The 24,526-nt window shown below is 48.7% G+C and overlaps 1 protein-coding gene across 3 annotated transcripts in view; it reads left to right on the top strand.

Moving 5' to 3' along the window:
- Window positions 1-20,851, top strand: part of SLC35F3 (solute carrier family 35 member F3) — a 405,051-nt gene extending 384,200 nt beyond the window's left edge. For all 3 annotated transcript variants that reach the window (XM_058696177.1, XM_058696176.1, XM_058696178.1), the window contains 5 exons: window positions 5,906-6,125; window positions 12,679-12,804; window positions 15,518-15,710; window positions 16,517-16,606; window positions 19,355-20,851. In XM_058696177.1, coding sequence (XP_058552160.1) covers window positions 5,906-6,125; window positions 12,679-12,804; window positions 15,518-15,710; window positions 16,517-16,606; window positions 19,355-19,590 — 865 coding nt within the window. In that variant the 3' untranslated portion in view covers window positions 19,591-20,851. The remainder of the gene's footprint in view (window positions 1-5,905; window positions 6,126-12,678; window positions 12,805-15,517; window positions 15,711-16,516; window positions 16,607-19,354) is intronic.
- The last annotated feature ends 3,675 nt before the right edge of the window (window positions 20,852-24,526 follow it).

The following is a 24,526-nucleotide window of genomic DNA, read 5'->3' on the forward strand; positions in this document are numbered from 1 at the left end:
AGAAAGAAAAAACATGAATTCAGAGAACCAAAGTGAGTTCAAGGTGAGTGAAGTTCAGAGTATGGGTGGGGAAGTAGTGATGGGTAAGTTAATGGATGGAATAAGGCCAGGTCAGGAAGGACTTGACAAGCCTTGTAGGGAAGCTTGGCCATTATCCTAAGAGAAAGCGAGGTGAGAGGAGGACCTCTCTGGCTGTAGCATGGAGAATGGAATGGATTGGAGAAGAGACAACAGTGGAGACAGAAGCTCAATTAGCTGTGGCAGCGGTGGTCCAAGTGAGAGGGGAAGACGCATGGGCCAGGGCAGTGGCCATGGCAATGAGATATTTAGGAGAAATAATCTGTAGGTCTTGGCGAATGAATTAGATGTGAAGAAGGGGGGAAATTTTAAAAAATGATTCCCAAGTATATGTAGCCTGGGTAGAAATATGAATCATGGTACCATGCCGTGGTTGAAGGTTGAGGGGGAAGATATCACGTCCATTTGAGAAGGCCAGATTTGAGGTGTCTGGGATGTCCACCGTGCAGATGGTATCCAGTAGAAATGTCTTAACTAGAGATCACCAGCTGGGCTTTGATACTAGAACAGTAGATGAGGTTGCTCAGTGACTGCAGGACAAAAACAGGAGATAGTAGAAGAGAAATCTAGGAAAATACTGAAGAAGTCTTTCAGAGGAAGCTTTGGAAGTGGGCGGAGAGGTTCGAGGACACCAAGAGGAGTGTGCGGAGTTGGAAGTCAAGAAAGGTGCTTCAAGGAGGAATAGTCAACAACGTCAGAGGCTTCCAAGAGAAAGAGGAACATCCGAAGGTACCTGTTGGATGTAGCAATGCAGAGCTCATTAGTAATCAGGCCAAGGGTTTGGGTGAGTGGTGGGAGCTGATGCTGGGTTAGTAAACGGAAGAGTGAGAGAGGTGGGTGTGGGGGACTTGAGTGCAGACAACCATTCTGAAAAATCTTGGCTCTGAAAGAGGGGATGAGGGAGGACGGGGGGCTGACAGGATGCTTGCTTTTGCTTTGGGGGGTATATTTTAAGGTTGGTGAGGCTTACGCCTATCTAAATGGTGACAGAAAGGATCCAAAAGAAAGGGGGACCATTGAGAGTGTTCACTGGGGAGTGAGCACAGGCTGCGGGTCTGGCTCCACCACTGACTGAACTTGAATACATCATTTAATCTGTCTGGGCCACAGCATCTTTATCTGTACCTTGCAGGGTTTCTCTGCAATTATGGTTTTCAAACTGCACGCCTCAGAACTGTCTGAGAGCACTCACGTTTCAACTTCAGCCACAGCGACCTTGACCTCTCTTGCGTGTTTTTAAATAATGTTTTTTTTATTTTTAGCAATTTAATACATGTACATACTTTGAGAAAGCAAATGGTAGTAAAATAATTATTTTTAAAAAATTGCAGCCCCTGTCCGTACCTCCTCACTCTCAGCCACTCCCAATTCTTGTGTTATTTATGCCAATTTATGTACAATTCTTATCTCCGTGTTGCTCCCATGTAGACATCTGTTGATTTCTGACCCCTCCTATACCCACTTGCCCTGATTCTGTTCCCGTCAACATAATGCTACCTCATCATTTGGTTAATAGTGTTTTCATTATCATAAGCATGCAAATAGTGCCCAGCGACTGTCTCCTTTTATGAACAACTTGTCATTCCTCCTGCCAGAAACATTTGCCTCTTTTGTCTCATTTACCCTGATTTCCAGTAATGATTGATATTTTTTCCTAAATCTCCTGCCGTCTCAAAAACCTGCCAACATATTCCCTGTGCTGGTTTGATCAGAAGACTTCCCTGGAGACTCCATTTCCAGAGCCCCACGTGATCTGCCGTGGAGCCTCCTCCTGGGACTAGCTTTCACTCTTGCCTGTGTTGGAGCCATGCCTCCTGCTGCCATATCTTCTTTCTTGGTTTCTACCCTTGTGTTGGTGCAGCCTGTCCTCTAATAGTAAGGGAGACTATGTTTTTGAGTACTGTATACCTGAAAATGTCTTTATCCTACTGTGCCATTTAATTGATGGTTGGCTGGTAACAGAATTTTGGTTCCCAAAAAACATTGCCCTTGAAAAATGTTAAAGTCATTATTGTATAGCTTCCATTTTGGTTTTTGAGATATCAGATGCTATTATAATTTGCTACCCCTTGGACCTATTTGGTTTTATTTCTCTTGAGAGCTTTTACATTTTCTCTTTATCCCTTCATGTCACAAATATGTGCCTTGTTTTGGTTCTTCCTTCAGCCAGTTTTCTTGGTACTTGATAGGCCCTTTTGTTATGAAGATTCATATCCTACATTTCTAAAAACATTTCTTGCATTATTTCTTTTGTAATTTTTTCCACTTCATTTTTTCCATTTTCCCTTTAGTCTAGAGTTTCTTTTAGTTTAATATTGGACCTCCTGGCTTGACCTTCTAATGTTACCTTCCTCGTCCTCCTCCTTCTCCTCCTCCTCCTCCTCCTACTCCTTTTCTCTCTTTCTCTTTCCTCTCTCATGAGAGATTATCTTGGCTTTATGTGCAATTCTTCTATTTAATCTTTTTAGTTTAGCTATCCTTTATTTAATTTCCAAGATTGTCTCCTTTTTTATAGCCATTTGTTCTTGTTTCATTGATATAATTTCTTCTCTTCTCTCTCCAAGGACATTCTCCCCCAACCCTAACTATAAATCCTACCTATCCTTGAATGTTCAGGTCAAAATCCGTATCTTGTGTGAGGCCTTGTCCAATCAGTTCAAATCTCTTCCTTAAACATGAATTCTATGGCACTGTTATATTCCACACCATCTAATACGTGATTAAATTTACATTTCTTGCTGTTGAGGAAATCAGTTTTCTCTCCCTGATCGCACTCTAATATTCTCAAGACCAAGGAAGCACTATTTACTTGTTCTTTATCAGCCAGAGTGCCTTGTCTAGAATTGTGAATACAACAAGTGATAAATAAGTTCTTATTGGTTTAAAAAAAAAATGGCCATCCTAATTCCACTGAGTCAGGCTGTCCTGGTTGGGTTATTCAAGAACAATGTTTTAGTGACTTTTATTGACTTTCCCATGAAACTCTCTACTTAGATTTCATAGAGAAAACACAACTTTCTTTTTTCACTATATTTCGTTGGTTTAGGAAATATCTAATAAATTATGCAGTTGAAATAACCAAGAACAGTTGGCACAAGCAGGATTGGAAACAAACAACATCTAAATCTCAGCTAACACATGACTCAGTTGGTAGAAACCAAAGGGTTTGAGCTTGTTGGAGAATACCCTGCCAGCCTTGAGTACTTGGTCTGCTAAAGAAAGAACTGTCATATCATTTAAGCAAAAACAAGTCAAGAGTCTCTACTATACTCTATTCTTTGTGTACCAAGAAGAGGTATCTGGAAGAAAAGAATTTGTGCTCATCATCTCTCTTGAGTCCCCTTGCAATCAAGGGTATATATACCTGACATAGATTAGTGCACAGCCTTTAGTCTTAAACAGCACAAGTTTCACTGGCTCAGGGCCAATCATCTTGGTCTCCTTAGAACCCAGATCTACCCATCTTAGCTGTACTTCCCCAGCCATCAGTCCACAAAGGGCCAAAAGAACTCTACTGGGCTCAGAAATCTTGCCTTTTCCATCTCCAGGATGGATCCCCCTTCCCCACCACTTCTACAACCATCACACTTTGGAAGACTCACACATAGATTCTTTCTCTTTCCTTCTCTCATGAGAGATTATCTTGGCTTTATGTGCAATTTTTCTATTTAATCTTTTTAGTTTAGCTATCCTTTATTTAATTTCCAAGATTGTCTCCTTTTTTATAGCCATTTGTTCTTGTTTCATTGATATAATTTCTTCTCTTCTCTCTCCAAAGGACATTCTCCCCCAACTCTAACTATAAAACAGCACAAGTTTCACTGGCTCAGGGCCAATCATCTTGGTCTCCTTAGAACCTAGAGAGGACATAACGTGTCCAACTGACTTCGGATGGCCCCTGCCACAGCATGAATCATTTTTTATACTAGTGAGTCAGGGAAACTTAGAAATCCTACTTTCATCGTGCTCCCTTAAGAAGGGTAACCTCTAAGTAGAGTTAAAATTTGTACTTCCTGGGGCTCCTGGGTGGCTCAGTCAGTTAAGCATCCGACTTTGGCTTAGGTCACGATCTATGGTCTGTGGGCTTGAGCCCTGTGTCGGGCTCTGTGCTGACAGCTCAGAGCCTGGAGCCTGCTTCGGATTCTATGTCTCCCTCTCTCTCTGCCTCTCCCCCACTCGCATTGTCTCTCCCTCTCTCTGTATCAAAAATAAATAAACATTAAAAAAAATTTTTTTAATTTGTATTTCCTATTGATCATGCTGAAAGGACTGACACCACTTTATGGCTACTGTCAAACACAAACTTGAAGGAAGCCATCCCTGGTCATCACCCCTGAAGGAAAGAAGACTCTTCCGTGCACAGGGACTCAAGAAAACCCCCTAGAAAAATTCCACTGAAATATTGTATGAAGATCATGGAGCAGCGGAAACATCAACCTATCAGATGAGAGCTTTGTCTGTATAAAGCCGCACTGGAATCAATTCAGTCGAAGTGGTTTCACGGTAACTTTAGAAATTCGGACGTATTCCCCTGGTGGTGGTTTAGAAGCAACAGAGGTCCCTGAGTTCAGTGAAAGAGCATGTGTTTCCCTGTCTCTTCTGTGGCGATCCCACAGTCAAGTCATGAGCGAAGGCGGATTGCATTTTGGATTAAGGATAAGAACAAATTAAAATAAAAATCACGCCAAATCCCCTTTGATGCGTGCTCTTAATTTTTCTCCTCTCCTGCTGCATTTTAAATTTAAGTGGCATAGACTACAGCTATCCCCCCCTTCCCCCACGCTGGGGTATTTCGCTTATTCTAATTATTTCTTTTCTCTCACTCCTGTCCTCACTTGTGCATGCATCGGCTGCACTGGGCACAGTCTGTGAGCCTGGGCGCTGACGGCCATGGGATCCAGGCTCCTTGCCCACCAATCCCGTTGCCTGGCTGTCAGGGCAGCAGAGCAATAACCTTGGCTCCCAGGTGGTCCTGGCAATAGCGGGCTGTCTGCAGACCAAGCCCCTCTCAGGGGGTAGATGTCCTCTCCATCTACCCCATGGCCTCCTCTGCTGTCTTCTTCTGCATGTGGAAGGTTAGCTTTGTTTTTCTCACGTGGTTTTCCATACACTCATGGTCCTTTCCCCTGGAATCCAGAAGAGCATTCAAAAACCTCCTTCTATAGGTGGTTCCTCACCTCCCTCTCTGTTCCGATGCTGAGCTCTTGAATCTGTGCTAGTTTCTTAGGTGGCATGGAGACAAGAACTTCCACATGGCTGAAGGACAGACCCTAAAAAAGGCCTCATAGAGAAAATGCAGATAGTTAACACCAGTTGTATCATAGCCAAAATGTATTAGAGGCACCCAAGAAAGGACTGCCCCTGGCTGACCAGAGACAATTCCAGCTGGAGGCAAACTTTTTTTAAAAATATGTTTTAGTGAGTTCTTTTCGAGTATTCTTCCCCACCCCCCACCCCCCACCCCCGAAAAAGATCTAGTGACTTCCTTCTCTTAACAAGCAGGTAAAAGAATTCCTCAGTCAGTCTCCATGGAACTGGGCCTTCTTCAGATCAGATAAGCCCAACACTCCACTACCTTCTGTCTAGAACCATCAGTTCCAAACTTAGCATGAGCAGAAGGAATAATCATCTATGACGTCAGACCGTCGTGGGACATTTTCTTCAATGGACTAAAGCAATAGGTTGAAGAGCTATTTAATAGATGTTCCAAAAAACATAATAATCAACCCCACCCCTTCGTCATCTGCTTTAAAAATGGGTATAGGGGAAAAAATGATCTGTCTCAACCCAAGAATATAATAACACTGCCTCTCTTTCCTTGTTTTAGGGAATGCTGTCGATTTTTTGGAGACAATGGCTTGACTTTGAAGGTGTTTTTTACCAAGGCAGCACCCTTTGGTGTTCTTTGGACACTCACAAACTACCTGTACTTACATGCAATAAAGAAAATAAACACTACGGATGTCTCCGTCTTATTCTGCTGCAACAAAGCTTTTGTGTTCTTGCTCTCATGGATCGTTCTCAGGGACAGGTTCATGGGAGTGAGGGTAAGTTCCTTATTCTCTGTCTTCCTCCCTCACTTGGTCATGTCAACCAAAACCTGCCCATTGGCTTGCTTACCTCCATGTGCTGCGTCATAAGCATAAACTGCTGACCACTTCCCTTCTGATTTGCAGCAGAAAAGGAGCCCCGGCAGAGGGCCTGGTTCTTGGTGCACCTTGCAAACTCTCTTGCTTGCAAACCATACTAGACCAGCATTCATTAAAGCACCGTTCATTTCAAGCATTTCAGCAAGCATTCCCCAAAGTGTGTGCCAGTCGGGGACCCAACCTGGGAATGGTGATGCATTTCCTCTCTGCGTGCTTTCTCTCTCTCTCCTGGGCAGCAGTGCCCTGCAGCCTGGAGCTCTCTGCTAACCCTATCGCTCTTTGCTTAGGACGCATCTGAAAGCCTGAGGATCCTTCCACATCCACATATGTGTGCAGTCTTGGTAGACCCTTTGTCTGGACCGTGTGTACAAGCCAAAGTGGGCCGGATGCACTTAGGCTAAATCCAGACTGTGGAGGGCCGGTTTCATTTCCTTCACACCCCAGGCGAAGGGAGAGGGAAATTATATCCTGTGAATTACTTCTTCTTGTGAGATCCGAGACTTAGTAAATTCCGTCAAAATCTAGTCAACCTCAGCCAGTCAAATTTCCTAACAGTTGTGTGAAATATGATAAGTGCATTGTCAACCGTCAGCTGTAATAGCAAGGGACTCACCCTGAATGAAAGCACAAGGTGACAGTTCAGTTGACAGAGTCCTGGTGGCTTCTGCTCGCCTCCCTTTGGTGGCCAGGAGCTGGTACTGCCCCATCACCTCCTCGCCACAAACAAGGACAAAAGAGGATTTGGCCACACAGCCCGTCCGCTTGTAGACAGGGCACATCGCTTCCTCCTTCCTGCCCGTCAGGCCACGTGGGCCGGCCATGCAGCTGAGAGCCCTGTGGATGGGCAGCTCTGTGACCGTGAACCACACAGGCATCCAGCAAGGGGCAGGCTCCACTCCAGGCCCTCCACTTGTATCCTTTGCTCATTGTCCTGAGGACAATGACATCACCCTGATGGAGGATTCACACCCACCTAGTTACTCAAACAGCAGTGGGGACATGAGTCAACTGCTGAGTAGTATTTTTAGCTTGCAGTAGGGGGAAATTTTGTTTTGAGTCTCAGTGTTAATTTTGGAATTAAAACTCGCTCACTGTGCTACCACCCAGAAAAGCTTTCAGCAAATACATGATCTAATACTTCGCCACAAAAAACACAGGTGCTTCCAGCGGTAATCTGTCCAACAGCCTGCCTGCCTGGACTCTGCAGACTCCAATGTCCTGGAGCCCATTGTGACTTCATTTGGCTGCCACATGCCAAGGGAATTCAGGAAACTCTTCGGCATGATTCTCATGTCCAAAGCAAATTCCAAATGAGACTCTGTTAATCGGGAAGAGAAACTTCAAGATGAATTCTGCACCGAAGCTGGATTTTTTTTTTTTTTTTTTGAGGTTAAGAGAAGTAGGCTGGAAAATACTTGAAACCCTCCTAGACCCGTAGAGAACAATGTGACATACCCAGATCTTTTCTTTGTTGCTATTCGTGGATAGGAGGGTTTTCTCCCATGACATCCCTTGAACTATGATCCTGTCTAGCCATCCTGGCCACTTGGTCAGTTTGGTCTGCGCTGACCACTATATGCTGAACAAAATTTTGTGTTGAAGCCATCACTAGGCCAGCACTGAAAAGAAGGTCCCAGAAGCTGGTACTGGCGATGAAATTTTGTAACCTGTGAAGTGCTGTGTAGCTATGGGTCTCTCTAATAAGCATTAATCCTCTGAGAAGCATGTGACCCCCCCTCCCCCATCCAAGAGCTTCCCACTCCAAGTCATGGCGTATTCCCCTCTTCCCATCTTTAAGAATTCAGAGAGCTAGCAAAATCTGTGAGACCCCAGCAGCGGCCAGAGTGATGGGAAATCTCCCCCTTGATAACAGATGGGAAACCTAGGTCCAAGATAATATCTAACTGGTGCAAGGGTTCTTTTAGATTTCCCTCAGACTGCTGGCTTATCCAAGCACAAAATTTCCAGACATTGGAGGAAACTGACAGTGTTCCCCATCCTGGGGCCTGAGCATATGAGCTGGAGAATCTCACAGCCGTTAAGACAAAGGAGCACCAACCTTATGTTTGTGGGAACAGCCTGCCCAGAGGATCTGCGTTAATTACGACAGTTACATCACAAGGGCTGTGGTTCCTGGAAAACATCAGCTGGTCCAGGTCACATGGTCTGGCCAAGAAGAAGCAAACATATCTTCTCATGCTGGAGAGATCCCGACCACTTAAGGTATCAGAGGGGACTGTTGAAAGCAGCCCACGTTGGCCCTTGTGTCCCCTTTCACCCTGTGCTTAGATGGGCTTTCCGTACGTCCCCCCGGCTCTCCAGATTCAGGGTTTCTGATGCAATAGGGAGATGTTCCAGTCTAGAGTCAAACGACTAGGCTTTGGATTTTGATTCCACTCTTACAAGCTATTGGGCCTTGAGCAAGTTACTTAACGTCTCTGAGCCTTTGTTACTTATTTTATAGGACAGTTGTGAGAATAAAATACGATGATGTGTGCTCGGCACATAATATCCAGTAACTGTTATCTTTCTCAGTGTTGTTATTTTGATCATTCCTTCTCAGTTGGAGGGGTTTGTTGGATCAGCTCCATTCTTCTGGTGACAGTCCCGGAAGCCGACATATGTGTAGGGAGGCAGTTTTGTGTAGCAAAAGCAGCGGCTGAACGAAAACAGGTAGAACCTGGGGCATGAGGGAGGCCTCTGCTAAAGCCAAAGCCCTCCCAGCTGTGCTCAGCAGCTGGATAAAGAAGGCTTGTCTGGGTGAGACCCCCATCTCGGTAGAAACGGAAGATGATGGGATCTTCTGCTTCCTGGGCATCTGTTCATAACGGCCCCCAATAGCTAGGGCTTTCCAGCCAGGAGGGACTGGGGCAGAAGCAAGACAGCCACCTGAGAGATCATTCACGTGGGCCCCCAAAGCCCAGCAGCACATTCCCGGGGATCCGTGCTTTTTCCCAGACCAGTTCCCATCTCAGATTCCAGCTGATGTTTTCAATGACAGTGCTTTCTTGGTGTCGCCCGAGGGGCCATCCCTGAATGGTAGCTCCACTTCGGATCTCGACTGCCTTCTGTTTGGGAGGCTGCCCCCTGCCACCTGAGCACAGCTGGGGGGAGCTGGGACACAGAGCACGGCGGGGGAGGGGGGGTGGGGGGGTCACTGGAGGGCTCACAGCCAGCCCCTTCCTGTTACACTCTTCTGAGTGGGGAAGAGCAGCCAGGAGCTGGGAGGGGAAGTGTTAGGGGAAGTATATTTAAAATGTGTCCTTTCCATTTTTCAAAATTGCCCCCAACTGTCAACATCCACAGTGCAGCACCCGGGGCTTGGTTGGGCAGAGGACGTGCGGCCCATCGCGGTCTGGGCAGAGTAGAGGGCAGAGCCCGTCTGAGAGGGGGCCCGACTGTGGTGCTGCACCCACCTTTCCTCCTGGATATTCCAGGGCTTCACCTCCTTCCGCTCAGCCTGACATTGGAGATGGGGCAGTGCGGCCACAGGGGACGCAGGGCGCATCACTGAGTTGCTGGAGCTCTGAATCCAAAGCCCCCGAGGCCAGGCAGGCTCTGGTGGGGTCACCACGCGAGGCGAGGCCACCAATAAAAGGGTAATTGGCACCACACTGGCCTCGGAGTCTCCTGTGTCTAACTCTCCTCCCCTCCAGCTGGAGAAGAGGTAGTGATCTCACCCTTCTTGGTCTTAGGGCCTCTGTCAGCCATCAGTCTGAAGCCCCAAGTCCCCGTTTTGGGACAGGTCAGTGGGCTACCTAGAGGGGGTGGTGGAAGGTGGGAGAAAGGAGGGCCGGGGGAAATTCGGCTGTCTACTTTTCTTTATTTCCTCCTCAAACCCCGCATTCTCCCTCAGGGACACCCCGATCTAGACAAGGGACATGTGAAACCACAGGACAGGCATGTCTGGCCTTGCTGGATAGTGATAAGAGCGCAAGCGGGGGGAGGGGCAGAGAAAGAGGGAGACACAGAATCTGAGCTGTCAGCACAGAGCCCGACGCGGGGCTCAAACCCACCAACCGAGAGATCATCACCTCAGCTGAAGTCGGATGCTTAACGGACTGAGCCACCCAGGCGCCCCTGCACGTATTTTTTTAAAGATAGAACTGGGATCTTGAAAGAAAACGTCAGGCTTGAGGGAGGAATTCCAGGTCCCCCCACCCCCACCCAAATCCATAGGGTGTTTCAGCTCTGCCCTGCTGTTCGGGGGGCGTTAAGAGTGAGCTTAGCTCCAGCACCGTGGGTGTGCCCCAGGCTCAGGGCTAGGGGTCCCATCAGGGCTGCTGGTGCCAGGAGAATGCGGGCCTCACAGTGGAGCTCACAGGAGTCCCCTGTGACCTGTGGCAGGGACTCTGAAGAGGAGAACTGGAGGTCTGAGCCAGTGAGCGGGGGGGACCACAGTCCCCCGGTGCCACCTGTCAGAATGAAATCTTGGGGCCCGGGCTCCTGACTACTGACTGGAAGGTTCTCACTCTTACCCCTCCAACCCCTTTCCTCCACTCTTTTGCACAGCTCAGCGCAGGCGGAAGCTTTCAGCCCTTCATTATTTACCCAGTAGGGAAGACAGAGCCAGAGGCTGGAGACCAGCCTTGTAAGTCTTCAGGAGAAAATAAGCCCCTGATCCCCTTCATTTCCTTGAAACTTCAGCCCCAAGTTTGAAAAGGCTCAAATACCATTGGGGCTGCACCAAATCGTCTGAAGTGCAGCTATTTTCTTCCCTCCTTCTTTTTTTCTAGTTATTTTTCTCTTCTGCGGACCTCCGATGCCCAGCCAGGTTCAACTGTTCCAAGTGGCATCTTTGCGCTGTGTGTGTGTCCCCTGGACCAGAAGCCGCCCTCTTTCCCCTGCCGGCCTTTCGCTTGCCCCTCTCTTCTTCTGGAGGGGGGAAGAAAACCCCCTTACTGTCTTAAGGTCTCTGTTTTCTTTCCCTACGTGAGCAGTCGCACACAGTATGGGTAGCATCTGAGTATGAAATAGATTCCGTGTGTGATGCGGGATGAAGCATCTGCCTGACAGCGAGTCACTAACCCAGAAAGGACAAGTGGGCAGACACGGGCCTGGCACTTCTCTAGCAGATGACCATCACCTGCTCTCTCAAGAGCCTCTGTGTTCTCCAGGCAGATTTATCATGACACGGAAGTACTGCGTGAGGAACATACCAGAAGTTTGTAACTCAGGCTGCGTGACGCTCAACCGCAGTACCTTGCACTAACCTAAAATTTTTATGTTTAAGCCTCGAAGGAAACCACAGTTCAAACCTCAGACAGGGTGGTTGGCGGTAGCATGTGACGTGAGCCAGCCTTTCCTGTTGAGATAAACAGTGACTTTGCAACCAGACAGACCTGAAATTTGGCGTCCCCGCTCAGCCACATACCAGCACTGTGACTTTGGGCGAGTTACGTAGCCTCCCTGAGCCAAAGCTTTCATGTTTACGAAATGAAACGAATGATCGTATCTACCTGTTTTGAGGATAAAGCGGGAAAATACATAGAGAACACTTAGCCCATGACCCCCGAGTTAGTAAGTGGCGACTGATATTGTTGTAGGCAGCTGAGGTCAACTTTGATCCGTTAAGAGAAAGAAAGCTCCCAGCGAACCCAGTAGCAGAAACTTGTATCGCACACATTTGTTCTGGCCTCCCCGTGTTTTTGCCTACAGCACCCCCACTCAGCACCAGCAACATTTCGGTAGCTCCCTGACCGCCTCGGGTCCAAACTTGTCCTCGTTCGCCGCGCTGATGCATTTCTCCTTTGTGAAATGTCATCCCACGGAGTCGGTCTCCTGGCTAATCCGACAGTTTCATTGGGCGCAGCGGCAGGAATGTGTGCGTCTCCCTGGAAGGGCCATTCCACCCAGGAAGTCTGTATCCGGATAATGACAGGATTAGGGGGGGTCTGCGGGGGGCGGGGGGGATGGCCCTGCAGCAGCTAAGAAAAGGAGCTGCCCTCCCAGGGTGAGGACACTGTTGCCCTTTGTCATATGACATTCTATCAGAAGACCCTACTGCTGTCACGTTAAATGGGGCCATGATCTGCGCCCTCTCTCTGTTGAGATACAAAGTACGTAAAAGCAAGATCCCATGAGGTGCTTTCAGAAGGTTGGGAAGGAACCGAGGTGACTTCCAGGTGCTGTCTACCAACCCCTGTCACGGCCAAACCACCTACTGTTGGCATTATGGCCGCCTCCCCTGTGGTTCCCAAGGCGCCCAGTGACGGGCCACCACGGGATGAGCATGTCTCCTTGCTAACAGCCATTCCGGGTTCTTCGGTCGCACCAAGCTTTACTGAGCAAGAACGGAAATTTCGCTCGTTCTCCAGAGACCTGGAAAGGAGACCCCACTCTTCCGTCCCATTCCTGAACTTCCACGAGCTTTTCTACCGCATTCACCCTCCAGCGGCCCATCGGATTCCCCCACCACTACCCTCACCGCTGTCTTCTTCCTTCTGTCCAGATTGTGGCCGCCATCCTCGCCATCGCTGGGATCGTGATGATGACCTATGCGGATGGCTTCCACAGCCACTCTGTCATCGGCATAGCGCTGGTGGTGGGCTCTGCGTCCATGTCTGCCCTCTACAAGGTAAGTACGCGCAGAGCAAGCTCCCTGAGCTTTCCCGGGAGAGAACAGCGGGCCTCTGCGTGGCTGGCCCAGCACCTTTGGGGCACCTTGATGGCACCTGTGTTTTAAGGTGAGCAGCATACAGACTTGTAGTGATGAGGCGTGCACCTGCTCTTGGCTTTGGCTCTCTAGATCTTGCCATCGACGGCCGTATCTTCGCCGTACTGGGGATAACATAGATGGAGCAGTGGATCGGCAGTGTCAGATGTCGGTGACTTCATGGTTTGGCAAGGACTGGAGGAGGATCAGGGGGCCTAAAGGGCTGGTTCGGTGTTGGGGGAGATGATTTCCCACCAGGTCTGACGTGAAGATTTAAATACCCGGTGCAGCCTTGTCAATGAAAGCATCCCATGGTTTGTGCAGCTACCCGTACTCAGCATGAATCCATAATGCATTTGGAGCACTTCCCGGAGATCTGAAGAACAACTACTATGATATGGGGATTATAACCTATTTTTGACAAAATGTTGGGAAGTGCTGGAAAGCATGTCCCAACTGCAGGTGTGGATGGGACCATTTAAAAAGAAAATTTAACATTTACTTATTTTTTTTTTAACGTTTATTTATTTTTGAGACAGAGAGAGAGACAGAGCATGAACGGGGGAGGAGCAGAGAGAGAGGGAGACACAGAATCGGAAGCAGGCTCCAGGCTCTGAGCCATCAGCCCAGAGCCCGATGCGGGGCTCGAACTCACGGACCGTGAGATCGCGAGATCGTGACCTGAGCCGAAGTCGGATGCTTAACCAACTGAGCCATCCAGGCGCCCCAACATTTGCTTATTTTTGAGAGAGAGAGAGGGTGCGAGTGGGGGAGGAGCAGAGAGAGAGGAAGACACAGAATCCGAAGCAGGGTCCAGGCTCTGAGCTGTCAGCACAGAGCCCGACGCGGGGCTCGAACTCACAAACTGCGAGATCATCACCTGAGCTGAAGTCAGATGCGTAACCGACTGAGCTACCTAGGCGCCCCTGGATGGGACCAGTTTTGATCCCCACTCTCTGCTCCCCCACCCCATCATGGCTTCTGGCTGCTCTCCCTCCTCCTTCCCTTTCTTCCTCTCTCCTTCTTTTATGTCCATGGTGAAGAATGCAAATAGTCTCTGATCTCCGACCTGGAAGTTTCGAGGAGGATCCAGGGAGGAGTGAGGATTTAGCGTTGAGACTTACTGGCCCTTTGGGGATCCAGACAGTAGGACAGAGAAAATGATGTATGGTAGAGAGGTATAAGAAAAGGCACTTTTTCCCAGCTCTGTGCGTAAGACATTTTGTGGTTTGGGAATGCGAAATAACGGCACCTTCCCATCCTTCATCAGCTCCCTGCCCTCACTGCCCACAGAGAGACGCACACAGGCCATCTTCCTTCTCCGGAACACAGCTCGCCAAGAGGATGTGATAGGCCCACGCCGCTCTGAGACTTCAAAGACACTATTCAAATGCAGAAAATAGGACAAGGCCACACTCGGCTGCACTCGATTAGCTGCGTGCTAATGGGAAGCAGAGGGCACACGGAAATGCAATCAATCCACAATGAGCACAAATAATGCTGATTTTGATTCCCATTTCCCATCTCCTCCCCTGCCCCCTCCTTACACAGAGGGGCTAGCGGGTGGAAGCCTGAGCAATTTATTTCCCTCTTCGTGCTCCTTGCACGTATGCCCAGAAATACCTGAAAGACTTGAGAACTGGCTGAAAAAAGGAAGAAGCAGGCAGGGTAGGAGGAGACTCAAGCTCGACTCAGATCAGTTAGTTCCCTGGTTGTGGATCGTTCCCTGAAGGCTGCCTCTGTAATCCCAGCTTCCCAGCCTCCAGGCACATCTACCCCTCTCTCTCCGGCCCTCACACATTTGAAATATGTACAAACAAGAACAGGTGTAAGAACTCAGAGTGGGGTGGGCACGTTCCACTAAAACCCTTGCCGGTTCTGGAATGAGGTGGCAGGATGGAGCAGAGATGAGCTGAGTGTTACAGTCCCTCTACCTTCGATTTGCAGAAAATGGCTTTGCAGCCAAAGCTCTTTTCACTGAGGGCAAGCTGTGTTGTGCAAAGTCAGAGATCCATCAGACGAATGGTAGTCACTTGTAATTTCTGTGGCTTCCTCCTCTTCAGACTCTCTGAACCTGGGATGTCGTGTGATGAATACAACACAGACAGGGGCACCTGGGTGGCTCAGTTAGTTGAGGGTCCGACTTTGGCTCGGGTCGTGATCTCATGGCTCATGAGTTTGAGCCTCGCGTCGGGCTCTGTGCTGTCAGCTCGGAGCCTGGAGCCTGCTTCGGATTCTGTGGCTCCCTCTCTCTTTTTCGGCCCTTCCCCACTTGTGTGCTCTCTCACACGCACGCGCTCTCGCTCTCTCTCTCAAAAATAAGTAAACATTCAATGAACACAACACAGACAAATGAAGCCTAGCGTGAAAACCCATGAGTCCTGAAGATGCCTTCTATGAGGCCAGAGATCCGGAACTCTTCATTATGGCGCTACTGAGATTTGGATATGTGTACAGGTGCACATAGGTCAGACCCCACCACCTTTTCCATGAAGCCTGGTAAGGTAGGATTTACCCTTCACGTGGCTGCAGTCCTGTGGTCCAGCCCAGCCTCATCAGGTGCATTCTACTCCCCCTGTGACAAGGTGACGTCTGGGGCGAGTCTTCACCCGGCCTCCTCTGCTTCCTCCGGCAGGTTCTGTTCAAGCTCCTCCTGGGCAGTGCTAAGTTCGGAGAAGCCGCCTTATTTTTGTCCATTTTGGGTGTGTTTAACATCCTCTTCATCACCTGTATTCCCGTCATCCTCTACTTTACCAAAGTGGAATACTGGAGCTCCTTCGATGACATTCCATGGGGAAACCTTTGTGGATTTTCAGTCCTCTTATTGAGTAAGTGTCGATCACCCCGTCAGAATCCCCGCCGTCAGAAGCAATGATGGGTGAACAGGACCGGGCAGCTCAAGGGGCATCTGCAAACCCATGCCCTGAAGAAGAAAAGCATTCTGTTGTTACACTGAAATTCCCAGTGCTTTTCAAGATGGTTGAGTCTTTAAAGACTGTTAAGTCCTTGTAAAGATGGCACTGGATTCTAATTCAGAACCACAGTCGAGGCAGCAGTAGCCATGGTCACTGCCGCTCTGAGTAGTGACCTACTGATAACAGAACGGATAACAGAACATTCCCCACAGTACCGGTAGGGAGTTGGCAAATAATACGTGCAAGGTTCTTAGAACAGTGTCTAATACACATCGGTGTCCAATAAATATTATCAGTTATCATTACTGTTAATATCATCACCACCATTCCTTGATGGAAGGCGGGTCCTAGGCAGAAAAGTGGCCAAGAAGGTGCCTCGCCCAGTTTCCATCTAAAAGTGCATAACCCGAAGCGCCTGCCATGGTCACTGCCGGCAGAAAGCACCGGAATGTAGGATGAGTAGGATAGCCCCAGCCCTCTTTTCCAGTGCCTTCCCGCTGACCACCTTTTCCGGATTTCTTTTCCCTTCTTCAGAGCTCAGGGAAGGAAGGAAAGCTACATAATCAGGGTGTTCGACCCTAATCCCCACCCAAGGTCACTGAGTCAGTGGTAACTCCCGTGACTCCAGCCTCATCAGAGAAGGTGGGGTGGGACAGACCAGGGAGGCTGTAAAGTCCAGGGCCAGCCACGAATAACACCCTCTCTCTTCTTTATTTCAGCATTCAATATTGTATTAAATTTTGGAATTGCTGTTACGTATCCCACTCTGATGTCTGTTGGAATCGTCCTCAGTGTACCTGTGAATGCAGGTAAGCCAGTATGGCTTCCAGTATCTGCTTGCACGCACACACACACACACACGTGTGTGCATGCTTACAAACACACGTACTCACACACACTCTTGCTGTGCCTGCCATGGAAAGCAGGTTTAACCTTCTGTATAAAAAGAAAGCACTTAGGGGTGCCTGGGTGGCTCAGTCGGTTGAGTGTCTGACTCTTTATTTCGGCTCAGATCATGATCTCACGGTTCGTGGGATCGAGCCCCATGTCGGGCTTCATGTTGACAGCGTGGAGCCTGCTCGCTCTCTTTCAAAATAAATAAATAAAAAACGAAAGAAAGCAAGCACTTAGGTACAAGTCGGTGTTTCTCATATATACGGTATTTCTCCAGAATGCATTGATTTTCACGTAGCACACCAAAGTACAGCTAGTCTAAAGCCATCTCAGGGCTAACTGACGTGAGGACCGGAGAGGAGTGTCATTCATATGAGTAAGAAGCATGGAAAAATATGTAGCGGGAAGAAACTTTTAATTTTTGCAAGTGACTTTCTGGGGCAGAAAATGTGCTCAGGGTGTGATGGGTATGATGTAGGGTTTACAGACCGAAGGAGTGCGCACGTGATTCTCCACCTCCCCGGAGAGCGAGAGCCCTTTCCCCCGGTGACTCGGGACCTTGCTTTGTTTTCTGCTGGGGACAGTCGGCAGCTCTTCCAAAACTTTGTGGTCACCTGCCCCCCACCTTCCTCCTTTCCTGGCTCATCCTGGTGGCAATTTTGGATTTTCTTCCCGTAGCCGCCCCCCCCCCACACCTGACGCCCCCGTATAACCTGTCGTTAGCCGGAGAAGGGTTTGTAAATCTCTTCTCTCTGTAGCACTCGTCCCATTGACAGCTCTCAATTTCCGAAGCCTTTTCCTGTGATCTGGTTCCTCACCCCTCCTGTCCCACTGTTCTGTATGTGCCTCACCCTGGGCCCAGACCCTCCTAGGGGCACCTCAGGGCAGCGTGTGGAAAAAGGCCTGGCGGGGGTGGCAGCACGGGCTCTGCCCACCTGGAGGATGGTGGTCCCAACCCATTGCCTGGCTGGGTCTTTGCTTGTCCCACCCGAATGTGAAGGTAGTACCTCCCCTCAGTCAATATCTCAAAAGGCTGAATGCGTCAGAGAGAGCTGGTAAGAAGCGGTCCACACTGTGAGCCTCCAGACACTGCTGCCTTCTGGAAAATAACTTCTCAGCTTACCCCCTACCCCTTACGGCGTCTTTGTAGTCACGGCGTTCTTCACTTGGAGAAGGCGTATCACAGGTGGTTCCTAGACGGATGCTTACTTTGACCGTTTCATACAGCCAGGGGTTTGAGAGAGAAATCAGCATCATTTCTCATCACTCACCTGCAACCTAGGAGTTTAATTCTGCGGCCAAGGAAGGGATCACATCCAATTCCCCAGTGGAAGAGAGGAGCAAAGGTGGCCACCGTTACCTGATGTGTCAGAGCGGAGCCATTGGGTGGTTCCCCGACCCTCCCTGGCGCCTATCTGGGGCGCAGCCCGTGAGCCTTGCTAATTGACTGTCCCCATCCGTTGAATTCACAGAATGTTCCGCCATTATTAAAAATTAAAGCCTTGCTGAATTGCAGTGAGACAAAAGAAGCACTTTAGTTCCACCAAAGGGCTGCTAACGGTGTCTCTTCCCGTTTTAACTCTTATCCTTGTGTCTTTCTCTGCCTCCCCTAGTGGCAAGGTGAGAGGCAGGGAGGGGAGGCTGGGGGGAGGCAGGGAGAGTGGAGACCCGTGAGGGGAGAAGGCCAGAGCCAGGCCATATCCGGGGCCACATCCTGGGCCCACACGTGGAGAGCCAGCGACCGCCGGCCAGCAAGGTAGCTTTCAAAGGCCGCGTGCTCGAAGTCAGCAAATGCTCTGTCACAAAGTGATAGAAAAGTAAGCAGTTGGCGTCTCTTGTGTAGAAGGCGGCCTCCAAATTTGCTTTGTCTGGTTTTAATTAAGAATGCAGGGAAATAAAGCAAAAAAAAAAAAAAGGAAAAAAGAAAAACCTTAATATCCCCAGTGTTTTTGACCATTCCGGTATGAAGAGAGCGATGGTGTAGATTTTTATGACCGGACGTTAATCCTGCTTCTCACTGTGTTCCCTCACCCGATGTGGGTCGGGTATGAGCCATGTGCCCCGTGGACCTTTAATAAACTTGAATAGTCAGTGACGACCCAGGTGGCTTTGAAGTGTCGTGCTAATAACGGCCTGGGGCGGAACAAGAATTTATGTTTATTATCTTCAAAACACCAGTGTGAGTTTGGCCTTTAAACTGTACCTATGCGGATATTGGGAAATAATGCTTTTAAATTATAAATACAAAACGTCATTGTAAAAAAAAAAACATGAAAAGTACCAAAAATATAAAGAAAGCAATAATGTTTTCATTATCCTGCCCGCCCCCCCTCCCCTGGACCCTCGGGAGGTGGGCCAAAAATAATCGTCCGGGCGGGGGGGGGGGAGGGGGGTTGTATCTCCAATTGCCCCCCCCCCACCATTTATTTTGCCTGTCACATAAATCAGTGCCTGCACTGAGGTGCCAGGTCAGTTTGGGGAAGTGACATACAAGCGGCAGGCTTATAAAATTGAGAGGCAGCCCCTGCCCGCAAGGAACGAAGCCACCCTGAGGAAGATCCTGCGGTCAAGGAAGACCGCTTCCTGCCGGCCCGCGAGGGGACGCCCCAGCCCCTGCGCCTGGCTCACCTCCGAGTAACCCGGCTTTTCTCGGTCTCGTGCAGTGGTTGATCACTACACCAGTAAGATCGTCTTCAACGGGGTCCGGGTCATCGCCATCATCATCATCGGCCTGGGCTTCCTCCTCCTGCTCTTGCCCGAGGAGTGGGATGTCTGGTTGATCAAGCTGCTGACCCGCCTCAAGGTGAGGAAGAAGGAGGAGACGGCGGAGGGCGCTGCAGACCCGGGCTCGGGACCTCAGAGCAAGAACAGAAGAGCCCGCCCTTCGTTCGCCCGCTGACCGTGGGCCCTCCAGAACTCTGCGGCGAACGCTCACGCTCGTTGTTAGTGACTTGGGGGGTCTCTTCCTGGCGGGGGCCCCTCGGTTTGGTAAGGTGTACATACCTGTACAGTTCCGGTAATCTGCGGTAAGTTATACGGTATTTATTGGCATGTCCAATTTGCTTGCACTTTTTCCACATCAGACCTTTCTCCTAAGGTTACCAGTTCAAAATGAGAGAGACAAGAAGAGCCTCTCGGCCCTTTTTCAGTGAATGTAAAGCTGGTTACAGTTACCCTGGCATTGATTGTCCGGGGACGACGAGAGGCAGGGCCAAGTGTTCTGAATCTTAGCAACTGAAAATTACATTGCACACTGTGATTACTTTCCAGCTATGGTAGGGTCATATTTTGTTTTATACCAGAGCTGTATTCTTAATTTTAAGGGATCTCAACGAACCAAAAGCTGACTGTTCGGTCAATCTGGGCGGACGGAGGGATGGATGGATGAGGACGTGAAGAGGTGACGCGGCAAAGGGAAACGGACTGCAGAACCCATCGACTGTGGACTTAACCTCGGGGTGACGGTTGGAGGAGGACAGGCCCGCGCCGGGTGACAGAGAGGGAAAGAGAAGCCCAAGCCCCAGCTGGCTGCTCTCCTGTGTCTGTGTAAGATCATGCAAGAGAAATTACAGTGCCTTCTACAGAATTTTCGTCTTTACCTACGTGAAGCGAGGTGACATTGTAAGTCACTGGCGCCGTCTTCTCATTTAGGTGTAAAAATCTTTAGAAACCAATAAAACTATATGTGTGTGTGTGTGTGTACAAAAAATGACAAGCTGGTGACCTGTGTAATGGCACATGGTTAGCGGTGTGCAATGCACATATAAGGTAGACTATGCCGGAGGTGAATTGCTTTCACTTCGTGACCAAGCTGGAAAAATTACTTCCTGAACCTGTAAACCTTTTTATGAAACTTTTAAAGCACCAGGCTGTTTACTTACACAATTTAGGTCTGCCAGAAAAATTCTATCTGTGATAGATCTTGTAAAGAGGGACAAGGGGGTTAGAGTTTACTATTTTTGAAGTTTACATTGTTACATACGAAATGGAGACCTTATTTTGAAATGTTGTCATAACCCAATGGTGCACTCTGTTAACCATGGAGTCTTTCGTTTCATAGGGGAAGGGGGCATTCGTGACCTGAACTTTTTAGCAAATTATTATTCTCAGTTTCCATTACCTGTTTGGCCAAACAGATGAATAAACTATTTAAAAAAGAAGCATTTCGTGCTGTGTTGGCGGCCCCGTTGTTGCATTCCCACGGTGCCCACTCCCGCCCATTCCCGCTCCCAGCAGGTCCCACCCTCCCGCACCACCAAGGCATGAAAACCCACCCAGCCACCTCAAGGGGCGAAGATTCTCATGGTGACAACAGAGGTGACTGGCACAAAAGCAAAATGCAAAACAGCCATCTGGGCCTCATACAAAATGATCTTGAGGCATCGACTCCCTCCCCTCCTCCTCTCCCTTCACCCCCCTCTCCTTTCCCTCCAGGCGCCTGCCCCCTACTCAGCTCTGGGTGTTGCTTGTGTCTCTCTTTTTTCTGCACAGACTGCTTCCTCAGCTCACGTTGCCCTCATAGCTACCTCCAAGTGGCGGCCTCGGTCGCCATGTTGGCACGGTCTTCCAGCTCCACTCCCACCCCTCACTTCTGCCTCAGTGTCCTAACCTCGTTCTAGCTCTGTAGAGAATTTGAGGTACCAGCCTCAATATTCTGTTCCAGGCAGCTGCAGCCAGGGGCCGTGAGGTCCAATGCCTCTCATTCTGCAGCTGCAAACGGCCAGGTTCTCTAAGGGTGGGTGTGGGGGGAGCAGAGAGGAGACGAGACGGCAAGCTTCTTCAGGACACGTCACCCTGCCAGCCACACCTAGAGAGACCATACACCATGCCTCACTTGCTCCTTGGGGTCAGAACTGGTGAGCTGATGCTCAATCACTCATCATCATCAGGGAAATACAAATCCAAACCACAATGAGGTACCACCTCACACCTGTCAGAGTGGCTGACAGTGACAACTCAGGCAACAACGGATGTTGGCGAGGATGCGGACAGAGAGGATCTTTTTGCACTGCGGGTGGGAATGCAAACTGGTGCGGCCACTCTGGAAAACAGTACGGAGGTCCCTCAAAAAATTAAAACTAGAACGACCCTGCGACCCAGCAATAGCACATTTATCCAAAGGATACAAGTGTGCTGTTTGGAAGGGGCACATGTACCCAATATTTACAGCAGCCAAAGTATGGAAAGAGCCCAAATGTCCATTGACAGATGAATGGATGAAGAAGATGTGGTTTATATATACAATGGAATATTACGCGTTGATCAAAAACAATGAAATCTTGCCCCTCGCTCCAACATGAATGGAGTGTATTATGCTAAGCGAAATTAGAGAAAGACAAATACCATATGACTTCACTCATATGAGGACTTTAAGAGACGAAACAGATGAACATAAGGGAAGGGAAACAAAAATAATAACAAAAACAGGGAGGCAGACAAAACATAAGAGACTCTTAAAAGAGAACAAACTGACGGTTGCTGGAGGGTTTGTGGGTGGGGGGGTGGGCTATATGGACAAGGGGCATTAAGAAGGATGCTTGTTGGGGTGAGCACTGGGCGTTATACGCAGGGGATGAATCACTGGGTTCTGCTCCTGAAATCATTATTGCACTATATGCTAACTAACTTGGATGTAAATTAAAAACTAAAAATAAATCAGAATAATAAATAAGAACTGGTGAGTTGAGCTGTCCAAAGCAGAGAGCTCCCTGCCTGATGTGTCCAGTGTGTGCTGTGAGGGGGAACCCCTCAGCCCCCTTAGTGGAGCCTGGACGAGTCACCTCCATGATTTTGTCACGTCAGGGTGCCAAACATTTCCTATGGAAGCCACAGCATGAAAAAGTTGGGAAAGCCTACACTAGAGAAGATTTACCCCGCACACCCATTTGGCCTAAAAGACGGTGAAGACCCAAAAGAATTGAAAGCAGGGACTCAAAGGGGCATTTGTCCACTAGGGTCATAGCAGCCTTATTCACAAAAGCCAAGGGGTGGAAGTACCACAAGTGTCCATCAACAGATGAATAAACAACATGTACACACAGTGGAATATTATTCAGCCTTAAAAAAAAAAAGAACATTCTGACACACGCTACACGATGGATGGACATTGAAGACATAATGCTGAAAGAAAGAAGTCACAAAAGGACAAATACATGATCCACTTATATGAGGTACCCAGAATAGTCAAGTTCACAGACACAGAAGTTTGGTCGCTAGCGGCTGGAAATGAAGAGTTTTCATTCAGTGGGGACAGGGTTTCAATTTTGTAAGATAAAAATGTTTTGGAGACAGATGGTGGTAACGGGGCACAACAATGTGAAGGTACCCAGTGCCGCTGAAACGTCCACCTGGAAATGCCTACATGGTGAATTTTATGTTATTTACATGTTATAATAATAAAAAAAAAATATATTAAAGGTGAGGTATGTGACATAAAAAGGTTAAAACTCTCAGGAATGGTTAATGGTCCTCTCAGGACATTATAAACACGAGTTGGAAGAGGGTTGAGGGGCTTTGAGAGCTTTCTTTCCAGAAAGGATACAAACCACAACTTCCCACCTCCACCCCAAGCAGGTTTCAAGGACTGGTGTGAGCTGTGGCTAACCCAGAAGGGGTCTATGAAGAGAAGAATCCCAGAAAAAGAGTCCCTTCCAATGGAACCATGGCATGGCTTTGAGAAACAGGCTCCATCAGTGCTCTGTCTGGGGAATCGTCTGCCCTCTAGAGGCCAGTCTGGATAGCAATGAAAGGATTCTTCCAATTTTGCTCCTTTGAAGAGTAGAAGTAAAGACAGAAAGTACAAAGAGGATACGAGGCCTCTGCTGATCAGGGTCCCAAAGACGCTTAGAAGCCTCCAATCCTACCTTCTCTGTCAGAATGTGACCATTTGGAGCCAGAGGACACGAAGTGACCAGCCGCCTTGCCACATCGAGTCACAGCTGTCTCTGGGAACTCATACCTGCTCTGCAGACGCTCAGGCTGAAGAGAAACAGGAGAGAAGAAACTGTTGCCAGAGAACCTACCACCCTGTAGAACAGGTGTGTTTCCAAATCTAGCTAGGGACACATAATGTGGAGTTCTTCATACTCGATTTTGAAAATAAATGATTTGTTCTAAAATTGGAATGTGGTTGTGGTTGTACAATTCTGTGAATATTCTAAAATTCAGTTTCAGGGTGCCTGGGTGGCTCAGTCAGTTAAGGATCTGACTTCGGCTCAGGTCATGATTTTGACGTTTGTGAGTTCCAGCCCTGCTTCGGGCTCTGTACTGATAGCTCAGAGCCTGGAGTCTGCTTCAGATTCTGTGTCTCCCTCTCTTTCTGCCCCTCCCCCACTCACATTCTGTCTCTCACTCTCTCTCTCTCAAAAATCAATAAACATTAAAATTTTTTAAATAAAATTCAATTTTTCATACACTTCGAAGGGGAGAATTTTACAGCATGTGGATAATATCTCAATAAAGTGGTTTATTAGATAATAGATAAACGGTTGCCCCACGAAATGAGTTAAAATGCCTTTGCCAAAATCTTACAAGCAGAGAGGACATTTCCTGGGTAGTTGGCTTGGTTTTGGCTGCCCGGCATCTGATCCCTATTTAAAACAGCACATTGCATCGGTTCGGAGGCTGAAGGGAACAGATGCTCCATATGGGTGCCACCACCCCTCCCCCGCACAGTCCAGGGAGGGAAACGAGGGGTGAACTGCACTTGGCCAGCAGGCTGCAGTCTCCTAGGACTTTGGTTCTGGAGCAAGGAATACCAGACCCCGAGGAGCAGCCTAGGAGGGCCACGCTGACCAGCCAGTCCCCGGGCTCCTGGCCGTGGCCTCAATCCCCAC

This window comes from Neofelis nebulosa, chromosome 13 (genome assembly GCF_028018385.1).
Source record: "Neofelis nebulosa isolate mNeoNeb1 chromosome 13, mNeoNeb1.pri, whole genome shotgun sequence".
In the NCBI taxonomy this organism is placed as follows: domain Eukaryota; kingdom Metazoa; phylum Chordata; class Mammalia; order Carnivora; family Felidae; genus Neofelis; species Neofelis nebulosa.